This window comes from Cygnus atratus, chromosome 1, assembly GCF_013377495.2.
Source record: "Cygnus atratus isolate AKBS03 ecotype Queensland, Australia chromosome 1, CAtr_DNAZoo_HiC_assembly, whole genome shotgun sequence".
NCBI lineage: Eukaryota > Metazoa > Chordata > Aves > Anseriformes > Anatidae > Cygnus > Cygnus atratus.
Genome location: NC_066362.1, coordinates 13,187,852 through 13,209,732, shown reverse-complemented (window position 1 = coordinate 13,209,732; position 21,881 = coordinate 13,187,852). Strand labels below are relative to the sequence as shown.

Here is a 21,881-nt window from a genome sequence, read left to right as displayed (position 1 = left end):
TAAAATATGTGACCTTTTGGGATTGTGGCTGGAGCACTGGAGGAATCTGCAAACACCATAATTGTGTGCAGAGCTATAAAGAAGCAAGTTTTCTCCCTGGTATGTTCCAGAACTTCTTCCATGATAGCCAAAAGATATCTAAAATTTTGGCCCTGAATCTCTATCCTGCACTTACATATTTCTTATTTATGAAAGAGTAAGAGCTTGACCAAGGGTGTGAACTGGGAATACTGAAGCTTTAATCCAGCATCTCCAATTTATCTGCCATATAAACTTGGGGAGTTACTTATCCTTTCCATGTGTGAAAAAGGGTTGATAATATTTGTCTTTAACAGACACTAGGTCTAGTTCAATATTATGTGGTGCAGACATTAAAAAATCACAAGTATTATGTAAAAGCCAATGAAAGTCATTCAGAAAAAAGTTTTTTGTGTTTGTTTTTCTTTTTGTAAAGGAACATTTAGAAATTATCTTTAGAGCTACTGGCTATTTAGCTAGGGCATTTATATGGCTCTGTATTAGAATAGTCACAGAGTTTTATGAATGTATATTCACATAGACAACGGTGTGATAAAGAGATACTATAATGTGCATTTTACAAACAAGTCAGGGGAAGGGTGAAATTTGAGAATATCCAACACTTTTACTCAAAAGCATACTTACCTTCAGCTGGGATGGGCACCAGCATATGGGATGCAGACTGCAGCAGTCTTCACATGTTCCTCTTGACCTAGAAGTGATGTCACGTAATCTGTGTCAAGCTGACATGACAACCTAAAATGCCTCCTGGAAAGACTTCAGCACTGCCTATTGCAAAAGGCAAACAAAGCCAATACAAGTAAAACTGGAACCGTATCTTGGGAGCCAGCTGTGTTTCAGCTATTCCTTTTTTCATGCAGCTCAGGTATGGAAGAGGCAGAGGCTGAGCATTCACTTAAGACAGAACAGGAACATTGGCAAATCAGCAAGTAGAACCCAACTTTGGGGCGTGAATCCTGATTGGTATAACAACTGCCATTCCTGTTTTTCTAGAACTGTATTTAAGATTAGTCTTCATTTTGAGTTTTCATATACAATAAAACAACAGGAAGCTGATACAAAAATCTTAGAAATGTTTTCTGGGAATATTTCAGGAAACCGATAGATATAAAGAATTGGTGATACATTCAAGAAAGAGGTGTCTTGGTCACAATCCTGCAGCAAGTTCCATGTCAGCACATAAGCTGTGTTCATGCATAATGTTCATTCACAGCTCCTCCCCACCACATATCTACATTTGTGTCTATCCATTTCTACTGCATAGTTTTGAATACTTGACAAAATATTTCACAAGAATGTGCAGAACAAATAGTCAGAAACAATTAACCGTTGAAGGATGATGTGTAACTAATGCCATTCTGTACTTATTAACTGCACTAAACAGAAATCTTTGTAGGAAAATAGTCTTACAACAATCAGTATAATTAACAAAAAATGTAAACAGCATGTTTTTTTTTTTGACAGAGTATCAAATATTTGAATGTACTAAAAAAAAAAAGAAAAAGAAAAAAGGATTCCCTTATTTGCCTATCACAGTGACAATTACACTGTGCTTTTTTGCTGTTTGAACTGATTGTCCTTTTTGTCGTTCCCATTCCTCATCATCTTTGTCCAAATCAAAAGTTTCTGGATAAATGGGCAGCTTGTCTTTTGGACACTCCTCGTAGTAACTTCGAACATATTTTCCAACAGACCATCCTTTGTATTCCTCTGGCATTTTGCATTCTAGGCCATTATAGTGAACATTGTAGTGATGCTTTAACCAGTAGAAAAGATAATGAATGTTGTAATCACATCTCCAAGGATTTTCTCTCAGCCACAGTACTTTCAGAAAGTAAAGATCTTCCAGTACTCCATATTCAAAATTCTGCAAGCTGTTGTTTGATAGGTCCAGCTCCTCTAAGTTGTTGAGTCCTGAGAAAGCAGCTAATTAACAGAAAGATAATTTATTAAGATGAATTAGAGAAAATATGCTTATTTGCAACAGGAAATAACTTCTTCATAGTTATATATATATATATATATATATATATTGCTAAAGGCTATAAAAATACTTTTCAAACACTGAACTTTAGAATATGGCTTGTGCCCTGAGTATTGACATATGTTGTTCTGAATATGCCAACGTTAGGGGAGCTGTACTGCTAATAAATACAAAACTTGTATGAATATACATGTGTGTAGTATAGGGACAGTGGAGGTAAAAGAATGCTTGATTTGCTCATAGAAATTTGCTGTTATTGCCCTGATACAGAAGTAGAAATATAGTTGATTACATGCTAGACAAAGTGGAGGGCTAGTTGTTTTTATACGTATGTATGCATTTGTGTATGCGTGTATATACAGAACCTTTAAAATGAATATTTTAAGATGCAGAAGAAAATAAACATGGATCTTCATAATAACAATTCTGAGTCATATTTCAGAAAACAGTTCATACTTTTTACAAGTATGCTCAGTTTAATTGCATAGCAGAAGGCTTAATTTAAATAAGTTGACTATATATAATGTTAAACCTCATAAGTACAATTTTATTATTACCACTTTCTCCTACTATTTAACTTCTAAAATGCTACTAGAGAAGGCTCTTATTGCTTCATTCTTTCTATCTCTCTTTCTTTGTGTCTGCTTTCATAATTAAAAATCAAATACATATAGGCAATAAAAAAATTTCTAAACAAGGCCACATGTTCTAATAATACATAACTTAAGAGTAATTATATATAGTGATTTTTAAACCAAAATAGTTTAAATTCTTTTAGTTTATTATTTTCTATCCAGTATTATTTAAAAGCAGCCTCATTGTATGACAACTTTATTTTTAGATTTGGCATAGATATTTAAAGACATTCAACTATTTGGCATTTTGGTAAATGATTAGTCTTCAGTCTGTGAAATTCTATTTTTGCACTTGGTTGGCTTAGTATTAAGAAATAGCATCTGAAATCAGTCTCTCTTCACTGACTTCCATGATTAACACATTTCAGTGCAAACCTTTATGAGTTTTCTACAAAAGATTAAATTTGAACCAACTTCTGAATTTTTAAATCCTTTTTTCCCCATGTTTGTATATGACAAAGATGTTACCAAAGTTTATAATTAATAAAACACAAATAACTTTTTAAAGAATATTTAAAATTATTCTTACCAGGATCAATGTAAGCAATTCCATTACTGTTTAGGTTTAATACCTTCAGTTCACCGACATCTTCAAACTCTTTGGATCGTAGTTGTCTAATTTTGTTGTTGGACAAATCAAGTTTAACTATATCTGGAGGTATGTTACCTGGAACTTTCTTTAAATCTTAAAAAAAGGAAAAGACATAACTTGTGTTAGCTTTAGATAATTTTTACTGCTTAGATATCACAGTTGCATTCCACACAGAGCTTTGTCAGTCTAGCATTATTTCTTGCTTGCTTTCACTTTTTTTTCCTAATACTTGTGTCAAGATGTTTGTTTTTTTCTTCTGACTTTGATTGTTTTTTCATTCCCATCTTTACACTTTATATAAAAGTTGCTGTCTTCATTAGAGCTTATAATAAGGCATCTTCCTGTGTTTTACATTTTTATTTTAATAGAACTATACTATCCATTTGCATAGGAATGGGGTAGGTAGTGCAGTATTCATACTATACTGAAGAAAAGTATGTGTGAAATGCTTGATCATTTAAATTAAAAAAAGAAAAAAGACAGTAACTATGTAAATAAAGGTACATTGGTGTGTGAACATCTTCCATAATCTATCGTGTGCTGTCTTACATCGTTTGTTTTCTGTTGACAAAAAGCAAAATGTTCTAAATTTTATCAGCAATAAAAGTGGCAGTTATTACAATATTTAGTAATATATGTAGTTGTACTTCTATAATTATAGTTTCTTAGTACTTAAAATAATATTTAATACTTTGTATTTTGTTTCTATACTCGTAGTTATTATATGTTCAGGCAGCATAGAGTCTAAAGTGACACATCAGAGACTTCTTGCCTTATATTTGAATTTTAGTAGAGGATTGGTATGATAAATAAATGTATTATAAATATGTAAACATTATAAACACTCCAGTCTGCTTTGTTTGGAATGTTTCCTGCTTGTGCAGATGTCAAAGTTTCAGTGACTATTTATCATGAATTGAATGCAAATAATGCTTGAAATTGGATACTTGGAGAGTTTGGCTGCACTGGAAAGCAGTTTTTTTCAACTTGTGAATCCCAATTCTTTTGCAGAAAAGCAAGCAGAAAGTACTTTTGCATCCAATTATTGTGGCTTTTTTTTTTTTTTTTTTTAATGGTCAAGGACATAAGATACTTTAGTTTTGAAGCACTGACTGTTCTGACATATCACTGATCTGATGAGATATGAATAAGAAGTTCTTAAAAAGGAGGACATACATATAGTTATATTTATTTTTCATATGTCTGCTCCATGAGCTTTCTGGCATTAACTGGGATCCCGAGGGACAAAGAGCAGGCTTTCTCATGTCTCCTTAGAGATCCATAGTACTGCTAAACTGCTGGTCACTCCATCCCTATCATTGTTGAAGAATAATGGGTTACAATCTTTCTCTCATGTTACTGATATGGCAGGTGTTACACCTTGCTTTCTACTCTGAAATCTTGTCCATGTGGATTTAGAGGAATTTTTATGTTTTCTCAGGATTTTGAGTGCATTGTACTCCTATTTCTGAAGAAAATATCAATGAAATTGTGCATCTGCTGCACACTAATCTTATGCAGGGACAATAAGTACAATGCTTTCATCAAAGATTGCCATATGTTCAGAAACCCCAAATATCCATGGGATATGTGCATCCAGCTGTCAAGCATATGCACAGTAGATCTGATACTTCCTACAATTGGACTTAGTGTGTGCATGCTAGACATTCCAGAAGTCCAGGAGTGATATAGTTAGCTCTTGACCTGAAGAAGGGAGTCCCTGTACCCTCTAGTACACTCCTGTGGCTGTTGAAGTAACTATTCCTTGATTATTACTAGAGAAGACAGTAATCCATTTTTCTTTTTAAATACTGTGAAACTCCTGTGAAACTCCCATGAAGATCAGACCACATTGAAGGTTTCTATGAACTTAGAAAAAAAAAAAAGTAACATTTATCTTGCCAAAAGTTTTTGAGTATTGTTAATGTATTCAACTTATCTCTTCTATACGACTAAATGGGAATAGATGGAAACAGTCTTATATCGGCATTTGTATTATACACCATTTTTCTGTTCAGTTGCACTGTTTACTGGAGACATGAGTCAATGATGATGTAATTAGGATCCTATGAAGGATAATTAAGATCATAATCTGTAAACTAATAATTAAAATCTTATCTACAAGCAAAGGTAGATAAATATTAAGGAATGAATGTTAGCCAATAGAAAAGCATAAATCATTAATAAAAAGACGTAGTAGCTGCATGGCAAAAGGAATTTAGCACTGAGGAAAAAATAAACGCATCAAGACTTTTTTATGACATACATAACAGACAAACCATATAATCAAATATTGAAGTGATTAATGCTTTATATTTAAGTATCATATCCTTATATTGACTTCTGAGCTTCTCTCTGGCATTAAAGTTCAAGAGTAAAGACAAATAGAAGCGTAGAAAACGTGTTGGATGATAAAAAGTAGGCAAAATATTCTGCAGTGGTCTAGTATTACAGGATATACTTTGCAGAAGTTGTTAGAAAATCCTCCCAGTTTGGGCTACTAGCAATGCCTTTTATTTCAGATTTTATAATGTTGAAGAACAACTCTCTTCTGAATTGTTTTGTTCTTTGCTTGGTTTCATTGTGGCATAAAATATGAGAAATATAAAGCATGAATAAATGTGCATTTTTTGTGTTGATAAATGCCCCAGCTGGTTTGCCCTTAGGGCTTAACTATGGAGCCTGAGATGCATTTGGGAATGCAATGGATTCAAGTGTCTGAACAACATTTCTTGAAGGCACTTCAGCTTTGAAATGTTTGTACTGGGAGAAAGAACACAGTGGAGGTATTTCTTTGTGAAGAAAAGCATGCAATTTCTTCCCACAGTAGAAGAAATCTTGCACAGAATATGTGAGGTTGCAATGGCTCTTCTTTGCAATTAGGTTCCTTTGGGGACTGTAAGCACAGCTGGCTGCTCCAGTCCTGCTTCACAGTTCCCTTTTGTCAAATTTCTTGCTATCTTTGTGTTTGTACATGGGAAAGAAGAAAATACACTCTGTGCTTCTTTTTATCAGTACAAAAATTTTGGGACAGCTGTAATATGACTGATGAGTATGCTTATAGTTGTAAAATCAGACAGGTGAGGTTGTGGTGTTTCAGTAACTTAAGCAGGGGCTTAATTTCATTCCTGTTGATTTTTGTTGTACAAAGAGCACTAAAGAATATTTGTAAGAAAAATATTTACAGTAAAAAAGAGAGAAAAGTAATTAACAGTATTAGTTAAAGTAAGTCAAGATAATACCGGTACTATATTGGTTTGCTGTAAATATATGATGAAAAGTAGCAAGGGAGCTAGAATATGAAAATAATTCATTCAGTTATAAAGACTGATACAAACCTTTCCTCTTGCAGTTCAGAGTTGGTACAGGAAACACATATATGTGGCACAAAGAGGAATCAAATTCTGGTTTGACAGGCTTCTCCTGTTTTATGTTCTGGGGGTCCTGCCTGTCCTCTTCACCACACAGCTGTCCAGCTTTTATCTGTTTTAGCTTCTGATTTTTCAGTTCTATTGGGTGCACACACTTGGCATAGTTTCCCAAATTCCTGTTTGTTGGAACCTGTAGCATTGTAACAAGAGTTTCTAGTTCACAGTTGCAATGCCAGGGATTATCATAAAGACGTAGGTAGTTTAGACTGGGCATATAAATAAAAATCTCCTCGGATAAAGTCTTGATTTGATTATGCTGGAGTAAGAGTGTAGTAAGTTTATTCAAACCAAAGAAAGCCTGGCTTTCAATTTTTGATATATCATTCTGCTGTAAATCCAGACTTTTCAGTGCTTTATACTTAGAAAACATATTATTCTTCAATTTACGAATCCTGTTTCTTGCTAGTAGCATGTGTTTCAAATCCTCAGGCCAATCAGGTGCCACAAAAATCAGTTTTCTTTCCTGACAGTCTAGGTATTTCTCATGAAGATAAGTGTATATATCACATGGTAGGCCTAGGGCATTGCGCTTAACGGTGCCAGATGCTTTCCGTGAGATTTTTTCCCTTTCATTGTTTCTCAAATTCCTACTCCTTGTCTTCCTAAAGTCAGAAGCTTTACAAAGAAGAAGTAGTACTATAATAGTAACTACTTGCATCCTGACATTCAGCTAGCACCAGTTAGTGTTTGTGACAACTGGAACGTCAGTTGAAGTTTTTGGTTGTTTCAAACAGTGTTGTCCAGATTTGAGGAGGCACAGCTGAGGTGTGAGGAATCCCTGTGTTGGAAGAAAAATAAAATATTAGAACAGATGAAATAGGCCTTTCCATGGTGACTTGTACATAATGTGCAACGTTCAGTCAAGTACTCAATCATTACCCTACTTGGAGCCTCACAAATACTTTGAAAAAATGTTCTATCTTATTTTTTGTTGGTTTTACTGTCTGTGGTCTACTGTCATTCATTTTGATAAAACATGGTAATCTGTGGAGATCATTTTCTAACTAATTTTTGTTAGAAGGATCTCTATGTTTAGGAAAATGCCATCAGGCTGAATCTTCTTTGTATTTAAGTTCATCTTGGAAGATAGCTTCACAGAGGAGCTTGAGGCTGAGGTTTTTCCATCTTTTCAGGTGTTGACCTACTGGAACACATAAAGAGCCAGGCCAGATAAAGTCATCCAGTGTTCCTATCAAACCTGAGACTTTAAAGTTCATTTGTTTTTAAGTTTTTGCTTTTGAGCTTGAGTCCCATTTCATCCTAACTAGCTTTGCTACTACCGGGTGTCTCTTATGGTCCGTGTCAGATAGACAAAGTTGGCTAGACTGCTCTGAGAAGGACCCAGATACAGTCTTTTTCAAAAGCAACTGAGGTTATTATACATCATCTGAGGGTAGATAGTGCAAAGGGAACATGCAGGTCCTGTCAGTGGCCTGCTTCAAACCACTCCCAGGTCTGCCCACCTGAGGATGCAGAGTGTAGAGGGGTAAGCCAGGAACTTTTGCCTTTCCAGGCAAGCCAAACAAAATCACCAGGGATTATTCTTAGGGGAAGACAAGGACTACTTCATGCAAATATGTCCAAAATTGCCTTAGTATTGTTAGTACATTTCTAGCCTATGTTCCATCCTGAATTTCTTGCAGTGTTCCTATGCACTGCCCCTTTTCCAGTCATTTTCAGTAAAGTTTGGCCACATGGTTGTGTTTCCTCAGAAACATTTTAACCCCTGAGGTTTTTATATTATCTATATTATCTGACTTCTTTTCATCTCATAAATTTCCTATTTTTTGTTGATCACCATCATTTCTTCTGATTTCTTTTTTTTTTTTTTTTTAATTCTTCATTTTTTGGCTTGACTACTCATTTTTTTTCTATGACTGTGGACATCTTTGCTTTATGCTTTTTTTTTTTTTTACCTTAGCACTTAAGAAGGGGCAATGAATGCAATCTTGAATGCAGATAATTGGACAGATATTCTGTTTCTGAAAATCAACTGTTCTGGCCTCAAAAAACCTTCTCTTCATCTGGAGGAAAAGTTGTATAATAAATCAGCTAATATTAGGTAAAATCCCTCTGAAAGCAAAGCAATCTGTAATGTTTAAGCAAATTGATAGATCAGTTTAAATCACATCTGGACTGTAGAACATTCCCAGTGTATGTGTAGTTCTAACTTACCATACAAATGGAACAGTCCTGTCTGTGCATGTTACTACTTCCCTCTAATCCATGTGACCAGTTGTCAATATTTACTTAACTTTTAATAACTGAAAATCTGTTGATTGTTTTTTCCATTTTGTTCCTGTAGTTGCCAGTTGTCTATCTGCATTTATATTCAGTTAATTCATAGAGTGCATTGCACTGATGACTTTACTCCTTACATGAAAAATGAAAATTTATTTGTTACTTTTTGGCAGTTATGTGCTACTCAGTGTAATTTGATCATGTGTTTTAATAACTTCAGTCATAACTGTGACCCTCTGTGTTGTTTTAACTGTTCTCTGTTCTGGTAATGTGAAATCTCACTCTATCAGGAGAGCTTGGAAATAGAAAAAAATACAACTTGGAGAAGGAAAAGTAATAAATAATTATGGAAATATTCTTTCCTCTTCCTTTCCATCTCCTGGGTCTTAATTGGCATTTATTACTAGTCTTACATCCTGCCTGCAAACTAAATTATAGTCAGCTATAATACCAAAATGTGCAACTCCTTTCAGTAGCATTTACAGGTTGATAACTATGTCTCATTTATTATTAGGGCAAGAATAATATAAGAGGTGCGTTGTTTCTGTGGCTTAGCAGCCTTAATGATGATTTCCAATGCTTAGATTCTTTTGAGTTGTGCAATCCCTCTCAGGCATCCTGAGGGATCAAGGTCCTACTCTTCAAAAACACATTGAGTTACACAGTGTAACAGGATGCCAATGAAGTCATAGTTCCAATAGAAAAGAATGTACAGACCTACTGTCAGACTAATGCTTGACTGCAATTGAAAACATGTATTTGGCTTACCAGGTGAATATATATATATATATATTTTTTTTTAATTTTTTTTATGCATTTCTTTTAACTATATAAACATTTCATACTACATTTTCCATATTAGATATCTGTATCAGGTTTACTTTTTGTTTTCATTTCAGTTTAGACAAATCAGTTGTTTTTGAAGATAAGACTAAGGCAAAATATTTTTGTGTTTAAAAGCATTTAACAGGATTTTTTGCATCATTACCTTTGAGAATAGACTTAAAATTTGGCAAAAAGTGGATGCGTGAGGGCTGTTTCTAGTGTCAGACATCTACTTTTCATTATTGTGTTAAAATTGCAAAAATCTCTGCAAAATTGGAGTTTCCAAAAATAATAAATTATATGTACACATTATATGTACACAGAAGAGAATTTCACAAATAGCAAAATTCTCTGAAATTCCATAGCTGCAGATAATAAGCAGGTCATTTCCTACATTTTGTCTGGTTGCTGCACCTCTGCTTTTGGAGCAAAAAAATATTTCACGTATACGATCAAATAATGGTATCACAACATATCAGTGGGAGGGAACAGATAATTTATGTAGAAAACTTAATTCTGTCATTTCCTAACACCAAATTGCTTAATTAGGTAGCTTTCTCATATTTTATTAACATAAGACATAAAACAGATGGAAAGCTAAGCCAGCAATTAGCTGATAGAGTGTAAGAAGAGACTTTTCCTCTGGACAACTTACTTCAGCTATGTATTCTACTTTTGTATTTTTTGTGCTTTCTGTTCTGTAATCTGATATGGCAATAGCTTCTAGGAGGATATTGGCCTAAATGGACTGAATTTGTGATAAGAATTCTTATGTTTCTGTGGCACTCTGAGATTTTGAACTTTTAAGCTTTCAAAAGATTTTTATTTTTTTTTAGGTGAATGTAAGAATTTGCAAGACTTAGATCTTTCTGAATGCCAGGGACTAAATGTAAGTAACACAAACTTTCTCTACAAATCTATTTCATAGTGAGAAGGAAGATTTTTTAATGTGCTTTAGTTACTTAGGTACACAAATCTCTCTGATAAAAAGTACAGACTTGTGTTAGGAGTTGGACTTGATCCTTATGGGTCCCTTTCAACTCGGGATATTCTATGATTCTATGTTTTTAACTAATTACTTCTATTTGAAAACAGAGCTTTTTAGGATTCAGAGGTAATCAGATAAATTCTCGTTTATTTTATACATTACTTGGGGAAACTCTTATGTTCAATCTGAATTAAGTTTAATAAAAAGGCTTCAAAATTTCACCAGTCTCTGGGGAGGTTGTCACTTGTTTTCAGTTTAGAGTTGTCAGCAACAATACATTTTAATCCTACATTATTTCCGAATTCTTTATTCCTTCGTTCGTTAGTACACCCCGGGCTCTCAATATGTCTCGCTAAATTTCTAGGTATTTGTGAGAGCCTTTATGTGAAAGGTGTCTAAGTGTGCAATCACCATTATATGTTTTGTCCATTCTTTTTCCTTCAATACTTTCAGCATTATATTGTTTTACCAACATGTATTTGATACATACCAGCAAGTATGTTCCCCTGTGATGCCTGGACCTAGTTCATGGAATAGCAAGGATTAAGATTTGTTCTCAGTATGAGCTATAAATGACTTTACCCTGTGTATTTGGAGGAAGAACATTTAGCTGTGAGTTTTGCTGTATCAGGTGACACTCCTTGCCCATTTTACTAATTATTGTAGATGAAGCTGGCAAATCAGCATTCCACTGATTAAAAATACTGAAGTATTTTTTCAAAGTAATGAAAAGAGGAAAATTTTCAACAAGTAGCAAAATTTGACAGTAGTTGATATTTTAGGATTATATTGTTTGTCTTAGACTATCCAACTATCCAGAGGGAAAAGCTTTTATTACATGAACCATGTGAAGAGATGTTCAAAATGCTCCTTTTGGCATGGTCTTACAACTTGCTGATTATATGCCATTCACATCTGAATACACATAACATAGCTATTAAGCATCTCCCAGATATAATTCGGTTCAGCATGTCTCCTCATAGAGCAGAAAAAAAGTGCAAACCTTATTTAAAAAATCTCTTTCTCTCTTTTTCAGTGATATTAAATGTATTCACTTGCCTGGATTACATCAGATGTTTAGCTTGTTATAGAATATAGAAGACATTTCAGAATATTATTAGAATTTTAATTATGTTTCATAGGGCAGTGGCTTCTGACCCAACTATTATGTAGTAAGTTTTAAAGTGGCATGCATCATATTAAAACTAAGAACTCTCCCAGGAAGGAAAAAAAAAAAAAAAAGAAAAAAAAAAAAAAGGAAAATGAAAAGAAGGAATTGGCATAAAATAGTGAAATAACCATAAAAAACTTCAGAATATCATATTTTGGCAAACTCAAAGGACTGGAAAAAATGGTGAACTGATGAAATTGTGAGGTAAGAAATACTTAACAGTACTTGCAAGGAAAGAAATGTGTTTCTTTAGATTTTGAAGATAAATTTAAATAAAAAAATTAAATATTAAATATTAAATATTTAATTTAAGATGAAAATATTTAGGTTTTAAAGAAAATTAAAGATAAATTTCAACTTCCTAAGTGTAATTTTTTTCCATAATGTTATGTTATGACGTCTGAATTTAAAAGAAGGTTCTTATAGTAGTATTGCATATTTGGTTATGTGATGGATGTCATTAACACAATAATCAGTGTGTAAATATCCACCAGATACAAGAATACAACATAAAAAGAATCTCAAACATAGGTTTTCCAAGAATAGACTTGGCAAACATCTGTCAAATGTTGCTTAGGCTTATTTTTCTATCTCCGCTGAAGGTTTCGACTAAGATGACCTATTAAAATCTCTTCAGCTTTTATTGCAGCAGCTTCAGGTCTTTATTGTCATAATTAAATATAATACTTAATTTCATGAGCTGCTGATTCTCTCTTTTCATCCAGTTTTCTTCTTTACTATGAAGTCTGTCACAAGTATCTTACTGATCTGCCAGCTTTTTCATGACAGATTTTAAGGTTAAAAAAAAAAAAAAAAAGATAAAAGAAGAAAGAGGAGGAAAAAAGGGGAAAAGATATGGAAAAAAAGTTGTGTGTCCTCTTTCAAGGCAGAGAGATATTGCAGATCATGTATATGTACCACATCTATCTTTAGACAAGAGACATACTGATAACAATTAGAGCATGACAGAGCAGGTGGTCAGTCTAATACGACTACCTGAAAGTATATATTTTTTTTCACAGCATGCACTATGTCCTTTCCCCTCTAATTGTGACTGGACAGGTGGATATCTCAGGAGAAAAATTCAAGTGATTAGCCATTTGATAACATTTTTAGCCTTCTGATTATTAGCAGCAATATGGTGTATATTGAGAACTTCATTCTGGACTATTCATAGACTCATTTAGGTTGAAGGGGACCCCTGGAAATCATCTAGTTCAAGCACCCAACCAAAGAAGATCTAACTAAGTTAGGTCACAGCACCTTTTCTAGTTGAGTTCTGAGTATCTCCGAGGATGGAGATTCCACAGCCTCTCTGGGCAAATTGCTCCAATTTTGGCCTCCCTCATGGTGGGAAAAAATAAAAATTAAAAAAAAAAAATCCTTGTATCTAACTGGAATATACTGTGTTGCAACTTGTCTTCAGTCTCTTGTCCTTTAACACTTCCAAGAAGAATCTGTTTTTGTCTTTTCTATACTCCCATTAGATAGTTATAGAGAGCAATAAGATCTCTCCCTTAACAGTCTCTTCTTCAGCCTAAACAAACCCAGTTTTCTCAGAGTCTCCTTGGACATCATGCACCTCTAAGAATATTGGAGGCCCTCCACTGGACTTGCCAGAGAATGTCAATATCTTCTTGTACTGGGGAGCCCCAAAAGGTTGCTTTCTCACAAGTGTCAAATAGAGGGGAATAATTACTTCCCTTGACTTGCTGATTAGACTCCTGCTAATACAGCCTCGTAGGTATTAGCACATACATGTGCTAATATTATGCAGTTGGCCACCTTTTTCATGACAGCACACTGTTGATTTACGTTGAAATTACTATTGACCAGGATTCTCAGGTGCATGGATTTGATAGTCCAGTTCTGCTTTCTGTCCAGTCTGTGCCTAGCCTATTTCATAGGGCTATTCCATCCGAGATGTGGGACTTTTCATTTGTCTTTGTTGCATTTCATGAGGTTTCTGTCCGCCCATTTTTCCAGACTAAATCTCTCTGAATAGTGGTCCTACTCTCCAGTATATTGACACTCCCCCAGTTTGGTTTCTTTTGTGAATTTGCTGAGAATGCACTCTGTTCCGTCATCTAGATCATTACTAAAGACGTATTGACCCTGGAGGGATGCCAGTTGTCACAAGCCACCAATGGGATATATTACCATTGGTGACAATCCTTTGGTTTGTAATCCAGAAAAAGAATCACTCACTTTGAAGTCCACTTATCCAGCCTATATTTTACTCCTTTGGCTATAAAGGATACTTACTGCGTTGAAGACCTTGCTGTAGTCAAGATACACAGAAGCTGCGGTTCACCCTTCATCTGAAGATCCGTTCATTTCATCAGAGCGAACTATTACCTCAGTGAATAATGCTGTATCCTTGGTAAATCCATGCTGGCTGTTCCCTATCACCTTTTTATACTTCATGTGCTTGGGCATGGCTTCAAGGATCGTTTGCTACATAACCTTCCTAGGGACTTAGGTGAGACCGACTGGCTGTAGTTTCATGGATCCTTCTTCCTCTTCCTGATGGTGGATGTGACATTTCTTTCTTCCAGTCATCTGGAATTTCCTCTGCTTACCTAGACCTTTCAAAAATGATGAGTGAGGCTTCTCAGTCTATATTGGGTTTATGTGGCAAGGTTTTGGTAGCAGTGGGACTGCAGGGGTGTCCTCTGTGAGCAGAGCCCAGCAGCTGCCCCATGTCAGATCAGAGCCAGCTCCAGCCAGCTCCAAAAGGGACCAGCTACCAGCCACTGCCAGCTGAGCCGGGGAGCGATGCTGGTTGGGCCTCTGTGGGAGCAGATTTAAGAAAGGGATAAAACTGCTGCGCAACAGTATCTGTGGGAGAGGTGTGAGAAAATGTGAGAGAATGAGCCCTGCAGACCCCAAGGTCAGTGCAGGAGGGCAGGAGGTGCTCCAGGCACACAGCAGAAGTTCCCCTGTGGACTGTGGAGAGGCCCCTGGTGGAGCAGGCTGTCCCCCTGCAGCCCATGGGTCCCACATGGAGCAGATCTCCACACTGCAGCCCGTGGAGGAGCCCACAGTAGAGCAGGTGGATGTGGCCTGGAGGAGGCTGCGGCCCCTGGGAGATCCATGTTGGAGCAGTCCACTCTTGAAGGATGGATCCCATGGTACAAACCCACATTGAAACAGTTCTTGCAGAGCTGCAGTCTGTAGGAAGCCCATGTAGGATCACTTTGAGAAGGATGGCATCTTGTGAGAAGGACCCCATGCTGGAGCAGGGGAAGAGAGTGACCGTGAAGGAGCAGCAGATGATGAAGCATTGTGGACTGACCGCAGCCCCTATTCCCCATTCCCCTGCACCAACTGGGGGGAAGACATAGAAGGTGTTTTTAGTTTGCTTTTAGTTTCTCACTGCTCTATGCTGTTTAGCAATAATTTATATTAATCTCTTTACGTTGAGTCTGTTTTTCCCATGACAGTAATTGGCGAGTGATCTCCTTGTCTTTATCTCAACCCTTGATTCCTTTTCCATCATATTTTCTTCCCCTCTTCCTTCGAGGGGGGAGAATAAGACAGTGGTTGTAGTGGAGTTTAGCTATCCATTGGTATGAAACCATTGCACAGTGACAGGAGCCAGCTTTCTTAGTACTCCTGCATCCCACCTGGTCTTATTTCCTTAAGTGCTCCCTGATAGTATCTTCTGTTGTGGGTGTTGCTTTATTCCCTGACTCTGCTATAAGGCTTCTGGTAGGCCTGAAGGCAAGCCTTAGGATTAAAGCTGAGACAAAAAAGCCATTGTATACCTTGGCCTTAAAAATCAGCAAGCTCTCCTGGGCTCTCCTTTTGCCCTCCATGGCACTGAGATCCAATTACCATGAGATCCTGTCAAGTAGACCACTGAAAAAGCCAAGATCTGCTCTCAAGCTTAGGCTTTCTCTCACAATTTGTCTTGCTGTCTTCTCTCAGGATTTTAAGTTCCTCTTTTTCATGGTTGCAGTAACCAAGACCACTCCAGTTCTTCACATCTGGACTTTTTTTTTTCTTTTTAATTTGTGAAGTCAGTGCAGCAGAACATCATCTCTGGACTGACCATCAGTCTTCCGGATCAAGAAATTGTCTTCAACACACTGCAGAAGTGTTTGGATTATTTGCAACCAGACATGTTGTCCTTCCAGCAGATTTCAGAGGGGTTAAAGTCTCTCATGAGTAAGGCTTCCTCCAGCTGTCCAAAGATGGTTCCATCTGCTTTCTTGACCCACATGTACCACAATGTAATGCTAATACACCCGTCCTCTAATACTAGTTTTATTAACAATATATGCTAGCCTACTCTATATATTTCACAGAATTCTACAGAAACTTTAAAGAGAACATGCTAGTCAAAAAATTTCTATGGCATGTCCAGTTACTATTGATGATGCAAAAAGTTTGCTTGAAGGTATGGTCATAAAAATGGATTTTTGCTAGAAAGGATTGTTGATAGGATTATTGTGTGAGACAAGAACCTGTGTGCCAGCTGGGAGAAAAACAAAATGTTATTCTAAAATCTTATTTGGATGATTGGTTGCAGAGGTCTGCCTTTCCTGTTCAGATGCATCCCTCTATGAGTCTCAAAGACTGCTTGGTGGGTTAAAGATTGCTTGCTGCATTAAAAGCTGCCATAAAGGAAAAGAAGCTTGTTGACCAAGGATAGTGGCCTCCACAAAGAAGTATACAGAGTTTGAAGATAGCTGAAAATGTTTTCTCTTTCCCATGAGGAAAACTAATGTATTCCTTTCAAGAAAACCCCCACAAAGTCCAGAAATCTGGTTTTCTTTTGTATTTGCATAGTATATTTTTGTTCTTCTCAGTCTATAATGCTGTATCCTCAGATTACTAACATGTGCTTCAAAAAAGTTTTCCGTTTAGTGTCTCCACTCCTGCCAGTCACCTCTTCATCAGTTTTATGCTCATCATAATCTGTGTTTTCTCCATGTTGCCTAATATTTTGTCTTTCTAAATTATCACATAGTTTTACTGAAGTTTGGAACAGCTGTTCTATAAGTAATCCTGGCGTATGTTCTTCTGGTTACCTAAGTATCCTGTTAGCACCAAAAGTCAGATTCATGTATTTCATCTGATATGTAAATCACATATCACCAAGGAAGCATTCTCCAGAGTAGATGAAGCTTTCAATGTGATAAAAAATTTGAAATAAAAAGGAAAAGTATTCTCTGGTAAAATACCAGTATATATTTTGCAATTAACATGTACCTCAGTAAGTTTTTCCAGCCACACATTATGTTCCTGATATAAAAGTATAGGATACCAGTCTTTTTATTGACAATTTTGGGGCAAAAATGAAAGATCACTGTTTCTGAGATTACAAGGAAGTTAAAAAATTCTCTGTCCTGTGAAGACTTTCATAGCAGACACACTTCATAAACAATTCATGTGCCATGTCAAAAAATGTATCTCACCACAGGTCCTGTTTAATAAGGTAACTAGTACAAAGTTCTTAAAGGTGGCAGTATTGTATTTTGTAGTATTGTACATGAAGCTTGACATTGTATATCAAATGTCCATTATTAGAACAATGAACAAGTGTAGTCTGAAAGTGGTGAAAGCATGCCATATTCTCTCCTACATTTCCACGCAAAAATTTTAACCTCTGTATTAAACAACATGGATAATCAGGTACAGTTTCCCTCTGAAAAGTTCTTCTGCATATGGTAGACATGAATATCGTCTATTTGGAAGAAGTGTGAGAAGGTGATTTTATCAGATTGCATTTAAAACAATGATCCCGAGACTGCTAATGCCAAATTAATCAAAAAAGCCAATATGACACAATTCCTGAAGAATTCAGCTGTAACACAAAACAAGGATTTATTTTAAAACAAGTCTACTTGCTCAAGCTTAAGTTCTAAGAAACCTGGCACTTTAAAAATGGCAGAAGAAGTCGTATTAAAATTCTCAGGTCATAAAAATGGGTCATATGACCTGCAAGGAAAATCAGTGTCTCTTCAAGAGTACTAGTAGGTTTTGAACAGCCTTCAAAATGCAATAAGAAAGGCTTCTCTGTATCTTAAGTTGTGCAACCTTGTAGCAACATATACTGTAAAAAGATTTAAAACTGCTGGAGTTTATAAAAGTCTATTAATTCATTATCTTTTTTCTGAGATATGTTTGGAAGTTTACTCTCTCTGAGTTTGATTTTCCCCACTCACTTCTGGGGCATATGTCACTAAAATGCAAACAGACTTATGCTTCTATCAAGAAGCATACTTGTATTTCTGTATTTAATGTGAAAAAAAACGTTTCTATTTAGTAAAAAAACACAAATGCATAACCTCATATTCTAATATCTGCTTTTGTCTGTCTTGTTTTCTTTTTCTTTTTCATGAAATGTAATCTTTTTCGTTTTCAATTCCATTTCATTTGTAATATTTTTGTATCGTCCTTTTTAAAAAATATCATTATTTTCCAGCTTCCTCTCTCTCTCTCTCTCTCTCTCTCTCTCTCTCTCTCTTTTCTTTTCACCCGTTCAGTTCAAGACAGCATGTTTCCCCACTCTATATTGAAAGTATAAAGTCAGTTCTGAAAATTTGTGCCACTCCTTAAGTAGTCAGTTCCTCAGTGGGTGTTCCTGTCTTTCTTCAAAATGACTACTTTTGCTGACTTGCAGAACTGCAAATGTAGACTAAATGTCTACCAGAGCAGTAGGTCCTAATTCTAGGCTGTGATTTTCTGTATGCTTTCATTTGTGGTGCTTGTGGCAATAGTTATTTATTCCAGTTAGAAATTTAGTTCAGTAAAATAAATAGTTTTCAGTATGCTATCAACCAAGTCTGCAGATGGAAACTTAAATATATTCTGAGTATAGATTCTTAGCTTTTACAGCGTGCTGTAGATTAACATTTTCCGTTTATACAGTTTGCTTTCTTTTAGCTAACATTTAGTATAAGGAAATATTTTCCAGAAGAACTGATTAAAACTTTAGAAAACATTGAAAAATACAAGATATAGGCACTTAAGTCACTTTTGTATCTCTTTCAATTTTTCAGATTCTTTTAGTAGTACTCTTCTAAATAATTATATGAGCAGAGAAGCTCTAACTGTACATTTGTGTTGTTAACGTCCTTTGATAGAGCTCTGGTTTTCATTTCCACCAGGCACTGCTTGTAAAATCAATAGCAAAGACAGTCTGCCAAGCTTACACTGAGAAGTCTATTCATTTTCAAAGTATGCACACAAAAATCACAATTAACTAAAAAAGGATGGTTTTGCAGTTGAGATAACTTTAAAATGATATTGTTTTGATACAGTGAAATATGCTGTATGATAGTGCTATTCCCCACTAATATGCAATTCATGGAGCAGAGGAAAAAGTGCAGCAGAAAAACGAAAGAAACTTTCAAACCTCAGCAAGAAGCGAATTCTATTTAATGTATAACATCATTTCTTCCAGTAATTTCCAAAATATTTTAGCTATAGTATTTTATGTTCTTTTGAGTCTGTAACATATTCTTGTAATAATTTGCAGTCTCTCTCTCTCTTTTAATTTTGAAAAGGAGCTTTCCCAGTTTTCAGTATCTGAGTTTAGCTCCGTGCAGAAAATCCACAGACAAAGGTTTACAGTACCTGGGCTCTGGAACAGGATGTCACAAGCTCATCCGTTTGGACCTGAAGTTGCATTCAGGTTTGTACTTCACGTCTGTCTTTCATTCTGTGAAGAAGAGAATCCTTTATATGACTGGCTGCATCCTGCATTCATGGTATACTGAAGCAGAACAAGCACTGCAGCAGGCTTCCAGGGTTTTGAATTACATGACTACAGCTGTTTAAATTTTACTGAGGAATAATAGCACTATAGGTTTGGATCATGTCCAGCAAAGTGTCAGATCCACAAACAGCTAGTACTTACTGCATAATGAGAACAAGGCTTGCTTTTTGTAGCCATAAATAGACTAATTCTATGTTATGATTAGTTAGGATTTTAAATCAGGAGGTTTGAAAATGCAGTTTTTGCTAAGGTATCAAGAAATAAAAGCCACTGTGCATTGCAAAAATATAAATTTGCACTTGCTTTCCTGAAAAGGAAATTAATTCAAAACTGAACTTCTCTTGCTATTTTATAATGATTTAAAATATAAATTGAAGTAGTGTCTATAACTAAAAATAGTGTTTTGTTTTTTTTATTTTAGTCTCCTACTAAAATTCTAAAAATGCCTAAAATTTTAGAATCTGGTACTACTTTAGAAACTTTCAAGTATATTTTATATCTTGAAATGTGCTACAAAAGTATATGTCATACTAAACTGTAAGGTAGTAAAAGTCTGCGGTGTGTTAATAAAGACTCCTATGTAAATCCCTGCATACACTGACAGGATTCTCCAAACAAAAAAAATACATGCAAAATGATAAAGAAATGAGGGTAATGGAGTAATGGTTTAGCTTTCCATTTCACAAAAACTTTCCAGAACCAAGGATGAAAGCAGATATGACAAGTCTTGTTCTTATTCTTCCTTCTCTGAGTGTCTGTCTTGTTTCTGACAATCACGCTGAGACTATGGGAAGTATTGCGCAGTGATAACATGAAATTTGAAATGAGGGCTGAGGTTAGAGGACAGTTAAGAGCTATCTACCTCTGAGTTACGTCTTCAAAGTACCAGTAATTGATTATTTATTCCAAAAGTGAAACTCCTGCTTGTTCAGAAGTGCAAACATGAAGTGTAAGGATCTGCCTCTAGAAAGCATAATCTAACTGCAGTCAGAGAAGACTGAGTGATCATCATCAAACTACGAAAACCACGGTCTTTCCCTTTCTAGTGGAATGAAGTGGATTTGCTCACCAATATTTGAGAGCTCTGAAGGGCATTCCACAGCTTCCTCCATTTTGGGTTTCCCCCCTGATTCTGGGTCATAACTGAGCAATTAAGTAAACAGTTAAAACCAAAAAGAGCATCAGATTGCATCACTGTTGCAGAAAGCATTTTAATAGGACAGATCTTTTTTTTTTTAATTTTGTTTATTTTTTATTTTTTTCCTCACTGGATGAATTAAACAAAAGGGAACTTCTGTATGTGTGGTTAACATTTCAGAATTAGAAAAATGTAGTGGAACTATAGTATAAGCATATAAATTATGCTAAAGAGTATTCTATAGACCAGAATATACATTCTGTGGAAGCCTGTTTTCTTTTCTTCATTTTAACATTACAGTTCTTTTTATATTAGTTCTTATTACTACTGTAGAGCTTGAACATCTATTTAGAAAGCCCATCTATAAAATGGGTGATTATGCTAATGGTTTTACAGGCAGCAACTTGAAGACCAGAACATTTAAAAAAATCATTAAAACCTAGGTGGACAGAAAAGTGGAAATTAAGCACACGTCTTCTACTCTGTTGTCATAAAACAAAAGTGTCTTTCTTATGGTTGAGTATTATGTTCTTGGTAACAATATAGGGTGAATTGTAGCTATGGCTTTTTTGTATAACATTTCAGAAATTCAGGTTGTCTTTATGGCATGGAAGGTAAATACTTGTTGAATAATTTCATGTTATTCTTATAAAAAATAAGGATTTCCTTGGGTCCTCTTCAAAAGGTGTCCTAGTACATCATCAACAATCTCAAAGAATTACCAAAAAATCCTGATTTGTTTGTCCTGCTCTGAAGCTGACTGATAGAGATGGAATATTTTCTGTTATTAAGAAAACAAAACTGAAAATATAAAGAATATATAGGAATTGAATGTCATTTACTGACATACTAGAAAAGTTTGGTGAGAGGTTAAATTAGAAAGATGGAGATTTTCAAAGAAATTGACCTTTTTCTTGATGCCAAGATTTATGGCTTACTGATTTCCAGATGAACTATTTTGGCCCAAAGTATTTTAGAGCAGCCTATCAATTGCTGAAGTTAAGAACAGCTGGCAAAGAGATCACGAGGCACTGGGGAAAAATAAATTTGACCCGTTCATTTCTTGACGTGTTGCAGTGCTTGTGGGGATGTCAGAGAAGCTGTT

The 21,881-nt window shown here is 35.4% G+C and overlaps 2 protein-coding genes across 2 annotated transcripts in view; one reads left to right on the top strand and one right to left on the bottom strand.

Moving 5' to 3' along the window:
• Positions 1-448: 448 nt before the first annotated feature.
• LRRC17 (leucine rich repeat containing 17) lies at positions 449-19,680 on the bottom strand. Its single transcript, XM_035549558.2, has 4 exons — positions 19,497-19,680; positions 6,589-7,459; positions 3,188-3,343; positions 449-1,965 (listed from the first exon to the last, which is right to left on the bottom strand). The coding sequence occupies exons 2-4, from the start codon at positions 7,337-7,339 to the stop codon at positions 1,559-1,561; spliced, it is 1,314 nt and encodes a 437-aa protein (XP_035405451.1). The 5' UTR covers positions 7,340-7,459; positions 19,497-19,680; the 3' UTR covers positions 449-1,558.
• The window catches only part of FBXL13 (F-box and leucine rich repeat protein 13), a 33,916-nt gene continuing 31,468 nt past the window's right edge, over positions 19,434-21,881 (top strand). Inside the window, 1 exon segment of the mRNA XM_035549560.2 lies at positions 19,434-19,554. Coding sequence (XP_035405453.1) covers positions 19,514-19,554 — 41 coding nt within the window. The 5' untranslated portion in view covers positions 19,434-19,513.

Excerpts from the sequence above, each read along its gene's own strand:
- LRRC17 (XM_035549558.2), bottom strand. The coding sequence starts at position 7,339 with ATGCAAGTAGTTACTATTATAGTACTACTTCTTCTTTGTAAAGCTTCT. Across the intron at positions 3,344-6,588 it reads TCTGAACTGCAAGAGGAAAG|ATTTAAAGAAAGTTCCAGGT; the intron begins GTTTGTATCAGT and ends CCTTTTTTTAAG. Across the intron at positions 1,966-3,187 it reads AATTGCTTACATTGATCCTG|CTGCTTTCTCAGGACTCAAC; the intron begins GTAAGAATAATT and ends TCTGTTAATTAG.